Source organism: Grampus griseus (assembly GCF_964374135.1).
Source record: "Grampus griseus genome assembly, chromosome: 15".
NCBI classification, from domain to species: domain Eukaryota; kingdom Metazoa; phylum Chordata; class Mammalia; order Artiodactyla; family Delphinidae; genus Grampus; species Grampus griseus.
In genome coordinates, this window is record NC_139009.1 from 57,469,279 (window position 1) to 57,488,914 (window position 19,636).

At 44.3% G+C, this 19,636-nt stretch overlaps 1 protein-coding gene across 1 annotated transcript in view; it reads left to right on the forward strand.

Annotated features, from left to right (window-relative positions):
- Positions 1-5,012: 5,012 nt before the first annotated feature.
- Positions 5,013-19,636, forward strand: part of ARHGAP25 (Rho GTPase activating protein 25) — a 45,264-nt gene continuing 30,640 nt past the window's right edge. The window contains exons 1-3 of the mRNA XM_082672837.1: positions 5,013-5,212; positions 12,257-12,344; positions 18,016-18,132. Coding sequence (XP_082528963.1) covers positions 5,030-5,212; positions 12,257-12,344; positions 18,016-18,132 — 388 coding nt within the window. The 5' untranslated portion in view covers positions 5,013-5,029. The remainder of the gene's footprint in view (positions 5,213-12,256; positions 12,345-18,015; positions 18,133-19,636) is intronic.

The window sequence follows — 19,636 nt, forward strand, 5'->3', positions numbered from 1 at the left end:
GAGCTTAGTCTTCATCTTTTAGGATGAAGATGTTGGAGGGTCACTGAAGGCTTCTAGGTCAAAGAGTAACGTGATCAGATTTGTGTTTCAGAAGGACCATGTCACAAACAATGTCATCAGTGGATTAGAGATGAGATTGGTAGGAGGGAGACAGGACAGGGAACTATTGTGGCAATCCCGGGAGAGGATAAATGGGCCAAGAAAACCAGGTAGGGGTAGAGAGAAGGGATCAGAGAGAAAAAGAGCTATTGATTGTGAGGACTGTAGGAATGGGTCAGCCTTCTGGTTTGGCTGGTTGACCGGGGAGAAGTCAGTCACAGCAAACCATAGAAAAGCAGGCTTGGGTGTGTTTGTCACATAAGCCCGGGGAACGGTAGGAGGTAGGGGGACAAAGACGGTAAGTTCAACTAGCATCACGTGACCTGGAGATCCTTACGGAGGTACCTGCGGGCGGTCGGGGAGATGAGTCTACAGCTCAGGAGAGGGTGTCTGGGGGTAAGTTATGTATATTCTACTCCCTTTTCAACTTTATTTAAACAAGGTTCCCAGACTAATGCACTGCTCAGATCAACATATTGAGAAAATACCTTCAGTGGTTTTCCAGCTTTGATTGAACTATTCCCATCTCACATGTTCGGAGCCTCTAAAACAGAATCTAAACTCATGCAGAGTTGAGAGAAGATGGAAGAAATATCTCAGAAGTAGACCCTAGAAGATTGTGTGATTGATTTTCTGTGGGGGGAGGGTGGAGTCAGAGGATGAGAAGATAAAGAGAGGAAGTGATAACACCTCCCCAGCTGACTTCCCTGTTTATACTTCCTCCTTTAACTTTTTCTCGCTCTAACTTGGGGCAAAAAGCAGCTACCTTCTACTGCAGAAACAGCACCCCTGAGACTGTGGAACTTCTTTCACGTGTCTTCTTTCTATGTCTCTTCTTGCCCTCCCTCACCTGCAGACCAAAATGCAGCCTATGCGGTTCAATGACTTAACTTGTCTCTATTTTATCATGAACCTCCCTTGCTGAGGTACGTGAGATTGGTCCCTGTTAGCTCTCAGATCAAGGTTGAACTTCTCACTCTGAAAAGAAGCTACTTTTCGGGACCTTCCAGTTTGATTTCTCACTTTGATGAAATGCTACCCATACCTTTATGGCCCAGTTTGTCTCATGCTTGGTAATGATACTATTCAGATTCCCGGAAGAGCCAACCAATAGACCTTTCTGTGATGATGGAAATATTCTCTTCCTGTGTTGTCCATTACTACAGCCATGAGCCACATGGGCTACTACTGAGCACTTGAAATGCGGCTGGTGTGACCGAGGCACTGAAGTTAATTTATTTTAATTCATTTCAATATCCGTATCCAGTCACGGCAAGTGGCTACAGTACTGGACAGTGCAGTGCTGGGGGCTTGTTCTTTCTTTATCTACTAGAGTACGGGTGGGTTTCCCACCTCCCTAGAGTGTTCTGCAAACTCTTAGCAACTGCCTTCCAACTACCTGCCTTTTGCTGGTCTTCCCTCGGCCCCCGGTCCAGCCCACAGCCTGGCTCAGACGTCCTTCCCGAAGGGCTGGGATCGTGCGCTCTGTATGTGATGACTGGCTCACAAGCAAAGCTTATCATGGTTATTATTTTCATTATGAGAAACAGCTCTAGAAATAGTAACAGATCTCTTTGTTTACTTTATCCGGGAACATGTCACACCCACAGACAAGAGAGACTGTTCAAAGGAACGAACGAGGAAAGTCGTCAAAAACAAGTCCAACTCAGGGCCCACCAGGCTTTCTTCTCTGCTATTTGAATCACCCCATGATAGGGCTGGCCGACGAGCCATACTGAGGGCCGAGGTGGGAGATGGCTCTGATATGGGACGGAAGGAGCCCCTGCTTCGTTACTGTCTCATCAGAACCCCTGCTGTCATCTCCCCAGTGTTCAGGCCTGATTCGAGCAGTGACAGTTTGCTCTGAGTCATCTGTACTCATGGCCCAGTGCCCACAGTCATATCACGTATGGTGGATGTATGGGTGAATGGGATCATTTCTGAAATATAACAGATGGTTAGCCAAGACCTTGATCCCATGCATACGGACAAAGTGTCCACCTACTTGTCACCAGGACATCAAGACCCCTCTTGGCCAAGTATGAGAACATAACATTCTCATATCTACTCTTCCTTCGCCAGGCCATTCTGCAATGCACGGATGCTTCTAGGGGGAGGTTTTGAGTGTTGCATATTTGTTTTTGCTATTATTGTTTTGGCCACTACAGAGCATAAAAAAGTTTCCCAGAGCTATCCCAGCAGCTGAATTCTTCTGTGCTGGGTTCATTCTCTTCAGTCTATGGTGTCTTTTTGGCCCCTGCTCCCCCTATCCTACTCCTACTTCTCCAATTCTTGTTGGAGTTCTTCAGTTTCTCCCATTTTCTAGAGCAGTCCGAACAGTTCCTGTGGGTCTCTGGGGGTAGCCTGAGTCTGCGGGGACCTGAGTCTTCACAGCCACCATGTGGCACCCACCTGCTTTCCTCCTCTCCTGCGCTGGCTGCCTTTGGTGGTATCGCCCTAGAAGCCTAGAAGCCCTCCCTCCCAAGTCTGATACTGCTTCAGCTGGATGAGCACAGAAGTCACTCTGGGCTGGGCAGAGGCTACCGAGGGGAGGGAAAGTCCCCGTGCGTCTGCCAGAATCCCTCACTCTTCAGAAATTCTGCGTGCCAACCATTCTTTCCATCTCTGCCCTGTTTCTAGCACGAATATGAGTCTTTCCATGTTACAGTTTCTGACCTAGAGAGACACAGAGCTGGGCACAGTTCTTCCAGCTCCCTCCTCCCCACTGTATTCCTGCCCAAACCCTCCTCTGTTTCCTTCAGATCATTTAAACAGCCTTAGAGCAAGTGATCAGCCCCAGAGTGGCTGTTCTTTGAGTTACAGGTGGAAGGCCTTGAAGATTGCAGTGAACTGAAGATTAAGATCAAAGATAAAATTCTTAACTGGCGTGCCGGGACACATGGATATAAAGCAAACCCTTTGCTAACACACTGCTAAATTTTCATCAAAATGTCAAGTTACTTTTTACTGCAACAGGGTATGGGAGTATCTGCACTCTTATGATATCTGTCTAATAGGAGGTTGAATCAGGTGTGTCTTGTGCCCTGGTGTACAGCATAGTATGATCTCTCCAGTCCCCGGTGGGAGGCGAGGGGTGACTGCAAGTTGGCACCTTGGGAATGAGGGTATGTGACAGGAGTGCAGACCACTTGTGGGGTTGAGGGAGCCCAGTTAGGGCAGAGTCCGCTTCAGACAGCAATCCAGGATGAGCTATGTAAATAGGGTGATAATTCTGGATCCAGTTAGACTCAGTGGAAGAAAGACTCTGTAATGCTGTATAAAATTCTGGTATTTGAAAGCAAGTCATGAATATAAATAAAAGACAAAAACTATAGGCCTAGAGGGAGATAGAAAGAAAGGAATCAAAAGCGATGAGAGAAGCTGTTGATTCAATGCATTGAAAATGGGAATAGAGGAAGAGGGAAAGTTTGACAATGCAGCAATATTTTGAAACGAAGAGGGAAGTTTAGGAGGTTCTCGAAGATGATCTCCATCTTCGCAGTAGGAAGTAAAGTCATCTGTTGATAAAAATAATGAGTGACATTTGCTCACCTTGGACCAGGGACTGTGCAAAGTGGTTTATATATATTAACCTGTTTAATCTCCACAGCAGTTCCGTAGAATAGGGGCTATGATGATCCTAATTTCACAAGCAAGGAAACTGAGGCTCAGAGAAGTTGCATAATGTACCCAGGGTCAAAAAGCAAAGAAAGGAAAAACTGGTCTTTACCAGGTGAGATGAGATTGGATGAGAGTGGAGCTGGCTTAGTTCAGCTTCTTCGTGAATGCTCTGGGGACTGACAAAAGCTGGATAAAGGGATTATAAGACGGAGACTTCCTTGCAAGGAGGAGAATGCAAACACTGGGGACTGGCAAGTGTGGAGCACACCGCATAAGGTCGAGGAGACACGGAGCTCCAATGCGGTTTTAAGGGAACTGTGGAACCAGCTGCGAAAGAAGGAAGGGGAGAATCAGAGGAAGGACATGTTGACTCCCAGGGGACCACAGGCCGGCTGATGGATCGCTGTGGAGAGGAGGAAAGGAGAGAGTTATCCTGGGTGGGAGTTACCATGGAGACAAGCTGCAGACACCTGGATCTAATCTGATGAGAGGCAGAGCTCTTATGTGAAAACAAAAGCAAACTACAGGATGCAGTGGGTTGGGGGGGTCTGGATTCAAATTCTGCATCTGTGTCCTGGTGGCAGATTCATGTCATTTTCAAATGCTTGTGTGCTGTCAGCCCCATGGGAGGGACAGCCCAACTGAAAACGTAGTAGGAAGGCAGCTACAGGGAGGCCCTTGGTCCAGCAGAAAGGGCTGTGAACACTCTCCGTGGGCGGGGAACAGAGAGTACTTGACGACACTGGGCAGGAAGATTCAGGAGGTGCTGGCATCCTGCACGCTGGCTGTGTTGTCAGGGGTCGGGGGGCTTTGGGGGGCCGCTGGGGCAGGGCAGTACTGGACAGTGAGGTTGGGGAACACAGTGACTCCTTGTGAGGAAGAAGCCGGGCAGCTTCTGACTGCCTCTGCAGCTGTGTGGGACTCACCCTGAACCCTGAGAGCAAGAGGCATTATTTTCTCCCCTCTCTTGTCAGATATTGACTCCCACGCAGGAAAAAGGAAGCACCTTTTGTCAGATGCTGCGGCCACTTCCTCTTCTGAAGGCTCCAGCCAATCTCTGGCTTTGCAGAACGAGGGCGCTGACTCCAGCCGCCGGACCTTGAGGGTGTAGGGCCCCAGGGCCGGCGCTGATGGGAGCCAGCCCCTCGGCTGGCCCGCTGGGTTCCGGGGCAACCTCTCTGCTGCAGATCTGGACCCCCGAGCCCGGCCTAGCTGGGGCTCAGCGCTTCCCGGCCCCTCCCTGCACACTGCTCACAGCCCCTGTCAGCCCGCCTGTCTGTCCCTCTCCACAGCTCGGTCAAGGAGTGTGATGACCGGAGAGCAGATGGCGGCCTTTCACCCCGCATCCATCCCCAACCCACTGGAAAGGCCCATCAAGATGGGTTGGCTGAAGAAACAGAGGTCCCTCGTGAAAAACTGGCAGCAGAGGTACTTCGTGCTGAGGGCACAGCAGCTCTATTACTACAAGGACGAGGAGGACGTGAAGCCGCAGGTACCAGCCTGGCTGTTTGCCCCCTTCCCAGGGCTGTCCCCTCCTGGGTGCGGGAGGTGGGTGGAGCCCCGGAGATCACTACAGACTCGCAGGGGGGCTTCTTACTAGGATGAGACCCCTGTCCATTCGAAAGGACTTCTCTCTCTCCTTCTCACCCTTTGTGAGATACATAAACTGAGTTGCAGAGATGACAGGGTGATCTGCCTTCACGGAGCCCCAAGATGAGCGCTGGGGCTCTTCCTAAACGCAGCGCTAAGTCAGGGTGGGCAGCATGGTCTTGATGGGAATGTGGAGCACAAGGGCTCAGGGAGAGTGGATTTGGGTTCAGGAAAATTGATTTGGGGCTTTCATTTATTTGTCTGTTCAATCAGTATTTATTGAGCATCTACTGTGCGCCAGACACTGTTCCAGGGAGTTGAAATAACTCAGTGACTAAAACAGATAAGCACCCCTGACACGTGGAACTTAGAAGATGGGGAGGGGGGAAGCAGAAAGATAAACATAATCAATAAGAAAATTATGTGGTTTGTTAGAAAATGACTAGTTCTATGAGGAAAAAATAGAATGGGCTAGGAGGATCAAGCATTTGGGGGAGGTGGTACAATTTCAAGAAGGGTAGCCAGAATGACTTCATGAAAAAGGGGACATTTGAGCAAAGATTAAGGAGGAGAAGCAATTCGCCAGGCAGATCTCTGGGTAAAGAGCACTCCAGGCAGAGGGGACAGCCAGTGCAAAGGCCCTGAGGTAGAGCATGTCTGATGTGTGTGCGAAATAGCAAGGAGGTCAGCGTGGGAGCAGCAGAGTTAGGGAATGAAAGGATCAGAGGAGATGAGGTCAGAGAGTGGAGCGTTGGGGGTTGGGACGCAAATTGTAAAGGACATTGTAGTCCACTGTAAGGACTTGAGTCTTTACACTGAGGGTGATGGCAGGCCTTGCAAGGTTCCTGGCAGAAAGGGGTCATTCCTGGGTTATGTTGTAAAAAGATGGTTCTGGTTACCATGCTCAAAAATAGATCCAAGGCTGAAGGGAGGAGGTATAAGGGTAATTTAGGTGAGAGGTTACTGTGTTTAGAATCTCAGTGGGCTGGAAGAAAATGATCAGATCCCTGATATACTTGAAAATACAGCAAACAGGGCTTCCAGATGGAGTGGATGGGGCTAGAGAGGGCTTTGATCGTAAATCTTGGGCCCGGGTCTTTTCTTCCTGCCTCATTGATTCCTCATGGCCATCGTGGTGAATGAGAGCAAAAGGGGATGCTGTTAACAGCTGAGAGACCCTAGGTGTAAATTGTATGTCTCAAGGCAGCCAGGAGGACTGGACACCCTTTCTAGAGTCATGCCTGTGGAGGTGGAAGAGTGGGCAAGGAACTTATTAGGGAGGACAGACTCTAAAACTTTCTGGAGCCAGAAAAAAAGCCCCAAGAAGGGTGGGGATATTGAAGGTGGATGGCCGGGTAAGCAAAGAAGTGAGAAGGTCATTTGGAAGAGGACAGTTCTCTCTAAGGGCAGGCTGGAAGCTCTGTGAGGCACCGGCAGTGCCCGGTTAATCAGGCCCTCCACTCAGAGGGCTGTGAGTGTCTGTCCCTGCAGAGGCTGGAGAGGGGCCAGAGACCCCACCACTGCCTGGGTTCTTGCCCAGTGTCCTGTGCGTGGTAACCAGACTTTCTTCACTTTATGGACAGACCCTATCAGAGGCAAGCAATTACAAGCTAAGATGGGGTTCCTGGTACATTAATAGCCGAGGCAGGAAGTCTTCCCGTCTGCGGAGCGTGAGGGAGATGGCAGTAATGTGTTAGCCTTCCCAAAGCAGCAGAAAGGGAAGTTCAGTGAGGCTTACTTCCGCGAGGTGTAGCAGGGAGCTCGTGTTCTTTTCCTGGCTCTACTACCATCTGGCCGAGTAATTATTTAATTTTTCTGGACCCCTCGTTTTGTCTTTTGTAAGATGAGGCAATCATACCTGGCCTGCATCTGTCCCAGGATTAAATGATATGAAGCACATGTAAAAAAATTGTTTTGTAAAAACATAAACGGATGTCAAAGAGTAAAATAAATTACTCTTTGAGTAAAATAATTTACTCAAAGAGTAAAATAAATTACCAGGAGGTCCTGGCTTGTCTCCCTTACTTTTGGAGGAGGAAACTCTGAGTCCTCTCAGGATTAAATTAGTCTGATAATTAGGTAGAGCTTCTTCTAGAATGACAAGTATGGTTTATTTTTTAGAAAACCTATGAATGTATCAGACCAATAAGTCAAGATCAAGAAGTCGAATGAGAAAAACCACACAACCCCTAAATAGATGGCTGAAAAGAGCATTTGATAAAATCCAAAACTCATTTCAGATATAAAAAGTATTTTTTTAAAAAGGAATAAAATGATAATTTCTCAGAATATTTTATTTTATATGGATGTGAGTATCTTGATTACAAAAGCTATATGGGTATATAGTTGGAAATTTGGAGGAAGCAGAAAATCACGAAGTAGAAAATAATAATTATCTCTTCAGTGAGAAATAACCACCTAAATCCTCAATTCTTCCAGTTTTTTCTATGCACATACATTTAGAAACTCATCTAAATGCAAAATTAGGATAATAGTATTCTTTAATTAAAAATTAACACTATGTCTTGAACTATTATTCTACAATGTTATTAACTATTATTATTAACTATTATTCTACAATGTAATACAACTATTATTCTACAATGTAATTCTTAGTTGTGGCAAAATAACTTATTTTATGGACATTCTATAAGTTATTTAACCAATTTCCTCCTAGAAAGTAGTTGAATATTTGGGCTGATGTTTCTATGTTATTATAACAAACAAGAATTAAGTGGATATCCTTGTCGACTTTTCATATATCCATCATTATTTTATTAAGATAAAGAAAAGTCTATTCAAAATAAAATACTTTCATTATGCTATCATTTAACATTGTTTTGGGATTCATAGACATTGCAAATATCTAGACGTGAAATGAAAGATATGAACTAAATTCTTGGGAAAAAATAAAGGTCTATTTTCACACTATGTTTCACACCATTCATGATTCTGGATGGGTTAAAGACTTAACGTGTGAAAACGAGTTCATAAAAATCCTAGAAGAAAGTGTAATTATCTGTGTGATCTTTGGGAAGCAGGTGTTTCTTAAGCATAGCAACAAAGACAGCACAAGGAAGAGACTGATTTAATTGCATAAATAGAAACGTCTGTACCTTAAAAACCAAAATAATAAGGTGAAAATGCAAAAGTAAACAGCAAAAATTGTAAACAGTTATTCTTCCTATTTAAAATAGTCTCAAATCTTATAAGAAACAGCAATAGGAAAATGAGTAAATGACGTAAATGGGCAATTTCCCAAAGAAATGTAATAGCCAAAAAGCATATGTAAAAACTCCACTCAGTCATAATTAAAGACATGCAATGGAAGTTAATGAGACACCATTGTCCCCTTATCAAAATGGCAAAGATTTTCTAGAAATTCCAATGTTAGTAAAGACCAGGGAACAGGAATTCTCATGCACAACCGGTGGAAATGAAAATCTGTACAACCTTTCTGGAGGGTAATATGCCTCTTAGAAATGCAAATTCTTTGACCCTGCATTTCTAATGTAGGGGTTTATAATAGTGATGTGGAAACAATGCCCAGTGGTAGGGGCTAAGTTATGTGAGGCAACTTTTATATATCTATCCGATAGAATATAATTCGGCTGTTGATGCCCTAAATTAATACTTTTTAAAATTGAAAGATGTCCATAATATCATTGCTTTGAAAAAAGCAGTTAACAGCAGAGGATGATTTATATGCTAATCCTATTCTTTTTTTTTTTTTTTTTTTTTTGCGGTACGAGGGCCTCTCACTGTTGTGGCCTCTCCCGTTGCGGAGCACAGGCTCCAGACGCGTAGGCTCAGCGGCCATGGCTCACGGGCCCAGCCACTCCGCGGCATGTGGGATCCTGCCGGACCGGGGCACGAACCCGTGTCCCTTGCATCGGCAGGAGGACTCCCAACCACTGCGCCACCAGGGAAGCCCGCTAATCCTATTCTTGAGGGGAAAAAAACAATGAATCTGTAATTTATGGGAAAAGGCTTGGAAAGAAATACACAGAGATGTTAACTGAGTTATCTCTGAGTACCAGAGTTACACATAACTTTTACTTTTCTTCTTTCTCTATGACTAAAAAATAAATTAGTTGTAAATTTAAAAAGAACGCACATACACTCCGATTCCTAAAAAACTCAAAAAACAAAAATCACTCCAGTAATCTTAAAGCAATCAGATGAAAAATGCCCTCATGTATACTGATGATGTGTACGCTTGGTGCAGTCTTTCTAGAAAGCAATTTGGCCAGATTTCTAAAAGCCAAAATATATCATATCCAGAATGACCCAGTCATTCTGGTTTTAAGAAGCTATCCAAAAGAAATAATAAGATATATGCAGTGCTATTTGTAATTAGAAACAGTAGACCAAATGTCCAACAAAGGAGAATGATTAAGTAAATTATGGGGCCCTCTATGATGCACCCTTGTATGTGCTCTTCGAGGGCACCCTGGGGTTCAGGAGAAGGCAGTCTGTGCAGTTTTTCCTCTGAGTTCTCAGAAAGGTCTGTCTAGCTCTAACAGTATAATGCCCTGTAAGTCCATGACCTAGCTTCCTATAACTCATTCCAAAAGTTTCTTTGTCAAGGAAGTTGTTTAAAACAGAATCTCAGTGAATTGCCCTCGAGTCTCTGCTACAATGATGGTTTTAGACAATCCTGGCTTAGATGTTCCATTGCCTCATCTGCTTTCTCTGAAGTTAGAGCAGAGAGTTGTCTATCAGGGGTGAGCTGGGAAATGTTTAATCAACAGCCCTGTGGTAGGGGAGTTGCTCTGGACACAGCATTTGCCAATTTCTGTTGTGTAAATACTCCCACTGTGGCTGATTCAAGCTACCAGCATCCCTGAACACAGAGTTGAGAAGGGATGTACAGTAGCAGTGTTAGATAGTATTTCTACCACACAGATAGATTTGATGTAAATGACCGTACAAACAGAAATAATAGTAAAATAGAGCAAATAATTAGGTAAATAGAAATTTTTGTCTTTTGTATTTATATGAGATGATGGATGTTCACCAAACTTATTGTGGTGATCATTTCATGAGGCTTGTGGGTCAAATCGTTGTGTTCTGCACCTTGAACTTGGACAGTCCGGTATGTCAATTGTGTCTCAGGGCAATTGCAAGAAAAAAAAAAGAAAAAGAGAATTAGAAAGTGATGAATTCTGAGTAGTACTACCTTTATTTTTAATATAAAATATTTCATTGTAAGTTTATATAATTTAACTTTTAATAATGGCTGTGAGTTATGTCACCAGAATAAAACACTATGTTGTTTTTTCAGACAGGAGGAAGCACTACCTGGTAGGAAGATAAAGAAAGTGTCATTTCAGGGGTACCTGCCTCTCCTAAGTTTGTCTCTAAACTATTATTTGATAGTTTCATCCAAAAACAGTAAAAATAAAATACAAAGTATGTAAATGCCATTTATTGAACACTTACTAGGTGCCAGGCTCTGTGTTAAATTTCCTGAATATACCATCCAGCAGCACAATTTAAGGGTCATTTTTTTTCTGAGACCACTGATATTATTTAAAGATGGCGGGGAGCATGTAGGTGGTGGTTATTTTTAAGTAATAAAATGAGAGAAGTGTAGGCAGAATTTTTTTTCTTTTCTCTTGTCCTCCTTCCCCCAGCTCCCCTCCTTCCCCTCCTTCTCTTCCCCTTTCTCTACCCGACCCTCCTCTTCTGCTTTCGCTTCCACTCTTTTTCTCACTCAGTCTTAGACATTTGCATTTATAGACCCCCAAGAAACATTTATTCTTTCAGGATTCTGAGCTGATCTGGGAGTTCCTTAAGACTCTTCCTTTATAGCTTTTCTGCTACCAATCCTTTTCATCCATGGTTTGTTCTAGAAACAAGACATCACTGTTTACTCAGCTCAGAATCAGACACCCTACCTACGACAGCTAGTGAAATGTAAATTATGAGTAAGGAACTCTAGGACAATTAACTGTGCCCCCTCGTGCTGTTACTTAAACTTTGAAAGTGTTGGTTTCCTCACCTGTAATGTGGGAGTGGCCATCCTGCCATGTTTCTGATTTGGGGGCTGTTCTGAGGTCTAAGGAGATGTTGCATGTGAAGATGCACTGTCAATGGTAGAGCAATGAGCGTACACGTGGTGGAAGTGACTTGGTTTTCTGATGACATATTCATGTGTAAGGTCACAAATTCCACCCTCACTCCACCCCTCCCCCACAATGGATCCATGATCCTCCTCCCCTTGCCTGTTCAAGGGACATCAAGCTGCTGGGTCCCAGCACTTCCACTGTGATGGTGAAGAGCACAGGGTTTGAACACACTTCTGAGATGAATTACCATTCTGCCACTTACTAGCTCTGTGACATTGGACAAATCACAGAACCATTCTGACCCCCAGTTTCCTCACTTGTAAATTTGTGTAGCAATACCTTGCCTGGAGAATTGCTTAAAGGACTAAGCAAATAATACACATTCAAGGTGCTTAGCAGAGGGACAGACACCTGGAGTGTGCTGCTCAGAAGCTCTTGCTGCTACTAAGTACTGCATCACCTCAATGAACCTGTGGTTCAGTCCCCAGTGCCCCCTTTGGCAGCCCGGCAGGTGGTATGGTCCCGCCAGTCTCAGCATGGCCTCCACAAAGATCAGGTGTCTTGTTTGGCAAGGAATTTTAGCTCTTGGAAAGTAGGAAGAGGCAAGTGTTGGTGATGGCGTCCTCTCAGTTCATTCTCCAGTCAGAACCTTGTCCTCCTGTCTCTTTAGGCACCTTGCTTGTTGTCACACAGCCGCCACTTAATTTCACCAAGGTCTGAGTAGCAGAAGTGCCCCATTCGAAGCTGGGATGCCAGCTTTCCATGCTCCTCTCTGCTATCCCATCATTATCCTATCTGTCCTCCAACTTTATTTTAGTGCATAGCTGGTAATGTTTTTGCTTACCTTAAAGGCCTCGTTTTCAATCTTTCAGGGTTGCATGTATCTACCAGGGAGCACAATCAAGGAGATCGCCACAAACCCAGAAGAAGCGGGGAAGTTTGTCTTTGAAGTCATTCCAGGTAGGTGACGAAATGTGGGATAGACGTGCATCACGTTCCCATGTTACTTCTGACCCCAGAAGTCAAGGTTACATTCAGTGAGTCCGCCAACCAACCTAGTAAGAATGCATAATAGTTCTGTATATGGTTAATGGTCCCATACTAGTTCATTAACGACACGTGAACTAAGTGCGTGTGCATCCGGTTGAGCTCTGTAAGCATTTCACGAGCACCTGCTCGGAGCCAGGTATCCACTAGGCACTGGGATACTGATCGGAAAGTGCATCATCCCTGCTCGCTAAAAGGAGCTCAGCTTTGAAGACGAGTGGGACAATAAAATGAACAGTTAAATTATAAATTGAACCATGTGAAATCGCCATGTTGGTAGGTCAAAAACGGTCGACAGTCAACAGTCTCATATGGTTCATTGTGACCTATTAAGAAATGACAGCTCCGACTTCCTGAGCACTTACTGCATGTCAGGCGCTGTAATTTACCTATTGCACAAGCTAGCTGCACACTGGAGGGTGTCTCTTTCTAATCAAGAGTTACCTTCCTCGAATGCATTTGGGGAAAGGGGAAGTTTGTCTCAGTTTGTCTCAAGGGAAGTTTGCTTGTGTCTGTGGAAGTCTGTCACACTGAGGCTCTCCTCCCTGTCTCTTGCTCCTTCACCAGCCCCCCGCAACCAACAGGAACTACAGAACTGCTGGTCCAGCTATGCAGCTAGGTTGCTGCTGCCATGCTGACACAGCAGGGGAGACCAATGTCCCCTGAGTGCCCCTTGCCTTAAATTTCTTCTTACCTCTCACACAAGGCAGCTGTGTGCATAAGAACCTTGATGGCAAAGTCAGTGTAGCAGAGAGGGTAGACACGCCCCATCTGGAGCCAGCCTTCCCGGGGCCACATCCTGGCCCTGCCACTTACTATGTGTGCAATTGTGATCAATTATTTAATTTAATAATTTAATTTAATAATTTAATTTCTCTTTGCCTCTGTTTCTTTACCTGGGAAATGGGAACAATGATGATGGTAGTGAGGATTAAGTAAAGGAGTATATATGCCACACTTGGTGCAGTGCCAAGTGTCTGAAGTTTTGGCAATAACTAGAGGAAATTGTAATGTAGAAACCAATCCCCAAACTGGCTCTGACTATTTATAGAAAACAAAGAAAAACAGGTGTTTTTTTTTTGAAAGTTCAGCTCTTCCCAAGTGACCCCCTCCCTTGCTTTTTATCTGAGAGTCTATTCATTTTTCTTCCTCCTCAGAGGAAGAGCCTACTTTTCCAGTCTCTCCTTTCTGGGATAACCCCACCCTTTTCCCACGAGGTTTCTTCTATCCCTAGGATCCCTTTCCCAGCACAATTCAAGGGATGTGACCATTCATGATGACACATGTCCCAAAACCTGATTTTTCAATCTGGGGTGACCCTATTGAGAGCTCCAACTGCAAATTTACTGTGAACTTTGCAGTAAATTGAAGATTGCTGTTACTGTAGGATGAAGATTTGTCCTCTCATTGTCACTCACGCTTACAGCTGTCTCCTGGGCTGCTGGGGGAATTCTTGGACAGATTCACACATGTGTGTACGTGCACATACACACACTCAACTCATATGGACAAACAACAATTCTAAAGCAATAGTATGGCAGGGAACCATTTTCCTAAAGACACCATCATTCTCAAGGCTCCACCTAACCTAAAATGAGACAACCCTTTATGTTATGATGTAGAGAATTTTCAGTTCCTCTTTTTGTCGTCCTCTTGTGCAAGACAATTCTCAGGGGCCAGCGCTGGCATCAGAAATGGTCTCCCTAATCGGGGCCCCCTCTCTGTGATCACCAGTTTTAGCTGCACAAAGGCCATAGAGAAGAATTTGGTTGTGGTTATGCTGTTTTTCTTTACTTGGAGCAGGCAAAAATTTGAGGCAAGTTTCTCTCTCCCTAACTACCTCAAGCAGAAGAAATCTGTTCTCCCACCCAAAGGGAGTCATCAGGGATGGGGGGGGGGGTTATTCCTTCTGTAGAATAAGTAGCATTTAATTCTCATACTGCCTTCTGAAATGTTACACCAAAATTATTGAGCACCTGCTACGAGCCGGGCACTATTGTAGGAACTGGGGATCTAGCAATGAACAGAACAGCCTGTATGCAGCTTACAGTCAATGGGGGGAGACTGAAAACAAACCAAATAAATGAGAACATTGTACAGTTTTATTATGGGATAAGTATTATGGGAAGAAAGCAAAGAAAGAGAAAGTACTGGATGAGGTGGGGATGGCAACTGTTGATTTGTCATTTGAAATAGAGCGGGAAGAATAGACATCCTTGAGAAGGTAACCTTTGAGCCAAGATGGAAGGAAGTGAAGACGTGAGCCAAGTGCACATCTGGAGGAAGAACATTCCAGGAAGGGGAGCAGCCAGTGCAAAGTCTCTGAGCCTATTTCTTGTGTCCAGGAAACATCAAGGAGGCCAAGGTGGTTACAGTGGAGTGCTGAGAGGGAAGAAGAGTAGGTGATTTGGTCAGGGGTGGGCACAAGTTTTACAGGCACTGGTAGGCAAGTGTAAAAAGTTTAGTTTTTGTGCTACAAGGATGAAAATTCATTGGGAGGTTTTGAGCAGAGAAGTAACGTGATCTGACTTTTGTTTTAAAACTCTTTTGAGTTGAGACTAAAAGACTAATAATTATTGTAATTATCCAAGTCAGTGATAGTAACAATGAAGGGGGTGAGAAATGATCAATTTCTGGACACAATTTGAAGCTAGAGAGGACTTCATTTGCTGATGGATTGGATGTAGGAAGAGAAGTCAAGGTTGACTCTAAGGTTTTCACGTAAACAACAGGAAGGACGGCTTTCCTGAGATTTGTGCGTGTGACCAGTTTTGGGTGGAAGATCAGGGCTTTAGCTTTGGACGTATTAAGTAATTAATTCAATTTTAATGATAAGGAAACTAATGTTCAGGATAATTTAGCTACTGCTGTGATAGAGGTGATGATAGGATGTTAAGAGGTTTAGAAAAGGGAGTCCCCACTCCATCTGGAGTGGGAGGGGGAGGTTTGAAGGAAGGGTCCTTAGAGAAGATAACATTTGCACTAGGTTTTAAAGGATGGATAGGAGTTCCTTAGGCAGGGGAAGAAAAGAAGGGAGGTTCCTTTCTGACAGGGGTAGCAGCCCAGTAGGTGACACAGGCTGAACAGACTGTTTAAGTCAGAGAAAGTATGTGCCTGAGGGCAGAGATGCTGTTCATGGGCTTTGTGTTAATGTCAGGCAGTTTCCCTCAAAGACAGCTCTTCCTCGCACCCCAATGTGCCCAAACATTCATTTTTTTGAAGGGTAACAAAGAATTTTCAAATTCCCTTTGGCTCTTGTCTCTTGAATCTATCTTAATATTACCCAGCCTCACCTTCCTTACCCTCTGGGATGACTGACTTCTCAATCCATCTTGTCGTCAGCTCTTCTAATCAGAAAGATCAGTCCATGGAAGCCCTGGTCATTGAGGAACATCCTGAGAGGTGGTTGCCATGATGGAACTAAAGGAATCTCTCAGGAATGAGAGATAACTGAGAAGGCATGTTCTTGATAACGTAATAGACTGGAGTGTAGGCATGGTGGAGAAGGATACCAGATAAATTTTGGCCAAGGTCAAATTTGAAGCGCTATGGGCTGGTGGAAACTATTGGGAGAAAGACCCATGGCCTTGCCTTGAGTTTGGTGGTAACTTACTGGGTACCAATGGGCAAGGCCCTTTGCACCTCTGGGCTTCAGTTCCATTATTTGTAGAGCAGAAATGATACTAGAGCTCTACTCTATTACTAAAGGATGTTGTGTTTCCTATGGGATTCTTTAGTTCTGCCCTGAGGGCTTTTTACTGCCCATCTTACTTCTGGAAACATCCAGTTTCAGGATGTTCCTCAGTGACCAGCACTTCCATGGGCTGACCCTTCTGGGCAGAAGAGCTGATGACCCAGTGATAAGATGGATTCAGAATCAGGTTGTCTCAAAGTGTAAAAGAAAGTGAGGCTGGGTAATATTAAGATAGGTTGAAGAGACTGAAAACAAAGGCACTTTGAAAGTATTTTGTTGCTATGTAAGAAAATACAGGTTTGGGCCCAACTGGGCAGCTAGAACAGGGTCTTTTTTTTAAGCTTTTTAAAAGTTGAAATATAGTTGATGTACAATATTATATAAATTACAGGTGTACAATATACTGATTCACAGTTTTTGAAGGTTATAACCCATTTACAGTTATTATAAAATATTGGGTATATTCCCATGTTGTACAATATATCCCTGTAGCTTATTTTATACCCAATAGTTTGTCCCTCCTAATCCCCTACCCCGTATTGCCCCTCCCCATCCCTCTCTCCACTAGTACCCACTAGTTTGTTCTCTATATCTGTGAGTTTGCTTCTTTTTTTGTTATATTCACTAGTTTGTTGTATTTTTTAGGTATGACATATAAGCAATATCATACAGTATTTGTCTTTCTCTGACTTATTTCACTTAGCATGATGCCCTCCAAGTTCATCCATGTTGCTGCAAATGGCAAAATTTGTTCTTTTTTGTGGCTAAGTAATATTCCATTGTATATATATACCTCATCTTCTTTATCCATTCATCTGTTAATGGACACTTAGGTTGCTTCCATATCTTGGGAATTGCAAATAATGCTATGAACATCAGGGTGCATATATCTTTTCAAATTAGTGTTTTTGTTTTTTTCAGATAAATACCCAGGAGTGGAATTGCTGGGTCATATGGTAGAAAAACAGGCTCTTTTTGAAGGAAATGCCCTGATATTTTGAGAAGAATGGGTTGATGTCCCCTAAAGCGATGTGAGATTTAATAGTATCCTGTAATTGAAAGGGATTGCTGTTATTTTCTTGTACTTTGTAAGACCTATGTTTGATGTGCCCCTTCTCCCTCTCCTCTCCTCTCTCCCTATTTTTCTCTCTTTGTCACTTTCTCTTATTCTTTCTCTTGGTCTCCTCTCCCCACTCTGCCCCCTTGTCATTTCTTCCACCCTTTTGTCCATTTGATAACACCAACCCAAGACATACTACAGATGTCTGTCTGTAATCTTGGGTTTAAAGTGAAAACGATAAAGAATGTCCTAACAAACTTCATTTGTCCATCAGCTATGTATCGAGAGCCTACCACTTGCAATGTCTTCATGCAGGCAGGAGGTCAGTAATCCTGAACAGGAGGCACAGATTCATAAGAAAGGCACACGGTGCTCATTGCCCCTCCCTCCTGAGTTGCTGTTCCCTCCTCCAACCCCACGGCTGAGCTCAGGGTAGCCTAGGAAGGTATCCATGATTGGCATGATGGACTTAGGTTTCAGAATCGTATGGGCTGAGCCTGTCTCCTCTTGTACTGACACTGCCCCTTGAACTTCCTCTTAATTTTTGATAGGAAATGGCTTCTGTCCTCCATGGGGACAGATCTCAGCCCAAATCATCTCAGTTGCAAACCACTGAGTTCAATGATTTGTGTATAGGATTAGAGCTCCAGCAAAAACAATAAAGGTGAGTAGATACTCAGTTGTGCTGAGGAAAATTAGATGCCTTTGTGCTGTTTGACCGCTTGTTTAATTGGACCAAAGAAGCAATTCAGGCTCAGCTTCCCCTCGCTGCCCCTTGCTCTGGCCCCTGACCAATGTATGACCTTCATTAGTGTTACTTCTTCCTCCAGCCTCATGTGACCAGAGTCGCACGGGACAGGACTCCTATGTCCTCATGGCCAGCTCCCAGGCGGAAATGGAGGAGTGGGTTAAATTCCTTAGAAGAGTCGCTGGCACACCCTCTGGAGGTAAGGACTCCTGCAGGCTTTCCTGGACAGGTGTCTGTGACATCTCAAGGATGGGAAGGAAGTCGTTTCAGACAAGAGCTTTCCTTGAACAGTGTTCAAAGAAGACCACCAGAGGACAACTCTGAGGCCATGCTCATTGCCAAGGCTCTAACTTCCCTCCCTGGGTGATGTCAAAGCCAACTCCAGATTAGCTGGAAGGACTGCAAGCCCTTTGCACTCATCGGCAAATGTGTGTGATGCCCTGAAGCAGTCCTTTCTCCTCTCTGGACACAGTGCTCTCATCTGTAAAACGAACGGGTTGGACCAGCTGACCCCGGTTCCTGGCAGCACTAACCTTCAGTGGTACCAAGAGCCTGCCCAGTTATGGGGGTTTGGGAACCCAAGAAGGTTGATGGCAAGATCTATACTGAAAGCATAAGTTAGGCTGATCAACACAGGAAACTAAAGCTGCTGTCCAGAATTGGGGTGGTCACAAGGAGGAGAGGTTCCGGAATTGTGTCTGCAGTCTTACAGGTACACAGTGAATTCAAGGTTGAACACTTTTCTGGGTTACAGGTGTTTGAGTTTATAAGCTCAATTTCAAGGTTACAAGCTCAAGTGTTTGAGCTCTCTGAGAACATTCAGTGTTGTGTCCACACTGCAGGAGGGCCCTGCCTGTGAATAACTAATGTGAAAAAAATCTGAAATTAACAAACACGTGAATTCAGTATGTGTTTTTTCCTTTCATAAAAATATGAAAGAACTGGTGACGCAACCTCAAGTGACCATTTTCCTTCAACTTTTTTAGGAACACACTCATTTGTGTCAACTCCAGGATAACGATATAATTTATGATTATTTATCACTTATGCTGCCTGTTATTTTGGAAATTATTTGGGGGGGGCTGTTATAGCTCAAATATTAAATATTTATTTGATTTCCCAATAACTTCTTTCAAAAATTATGAACATCTTAACAATTTTGTGGACATTTGAAAAAATATAGGAAAACAATCACTCCTAAGACTACCAGAGGTGTTTTTATATTTTCCTTCCAGCTGGTGTTCATATATACATACTTGTTTCTCAGGATGACAAACACAGGATTTATGCAGTTCAACACGGTTTATTTTCGAGCTTAATTTTCCCAAAGGGCTGTATAATCTTAATTGATAAATTTTATCCAAATGATGTTAAGCAAGAAAAAGGTATTTGCGGGGCAGGTGCAAGTTACTCCAAGAAACCAAGGGCAGGAACTTCCAGGAGGACTGAAGGGACTGGGGCTGAGAACTGATGTTTCCCTGGGGCCACGCAGCTTCCCATTCCACTTTTCTCTGCCTGCCTCTTTTTGTCTAGTTAACAGCCCTCTGGCGCTCACGCCCGTCCCAAATACTGCTGTGCCAGCCCCGGCTATCCTATATTTATCCCCGGAGTACCAGCAGAGGCTGAGCTCAGCCTCTAGTGCCTCCCCCTTCCAAACTCCTGGCTCAGCTGTGGTCAGGATCTGGGGCAGGGAGGAAGTCCTG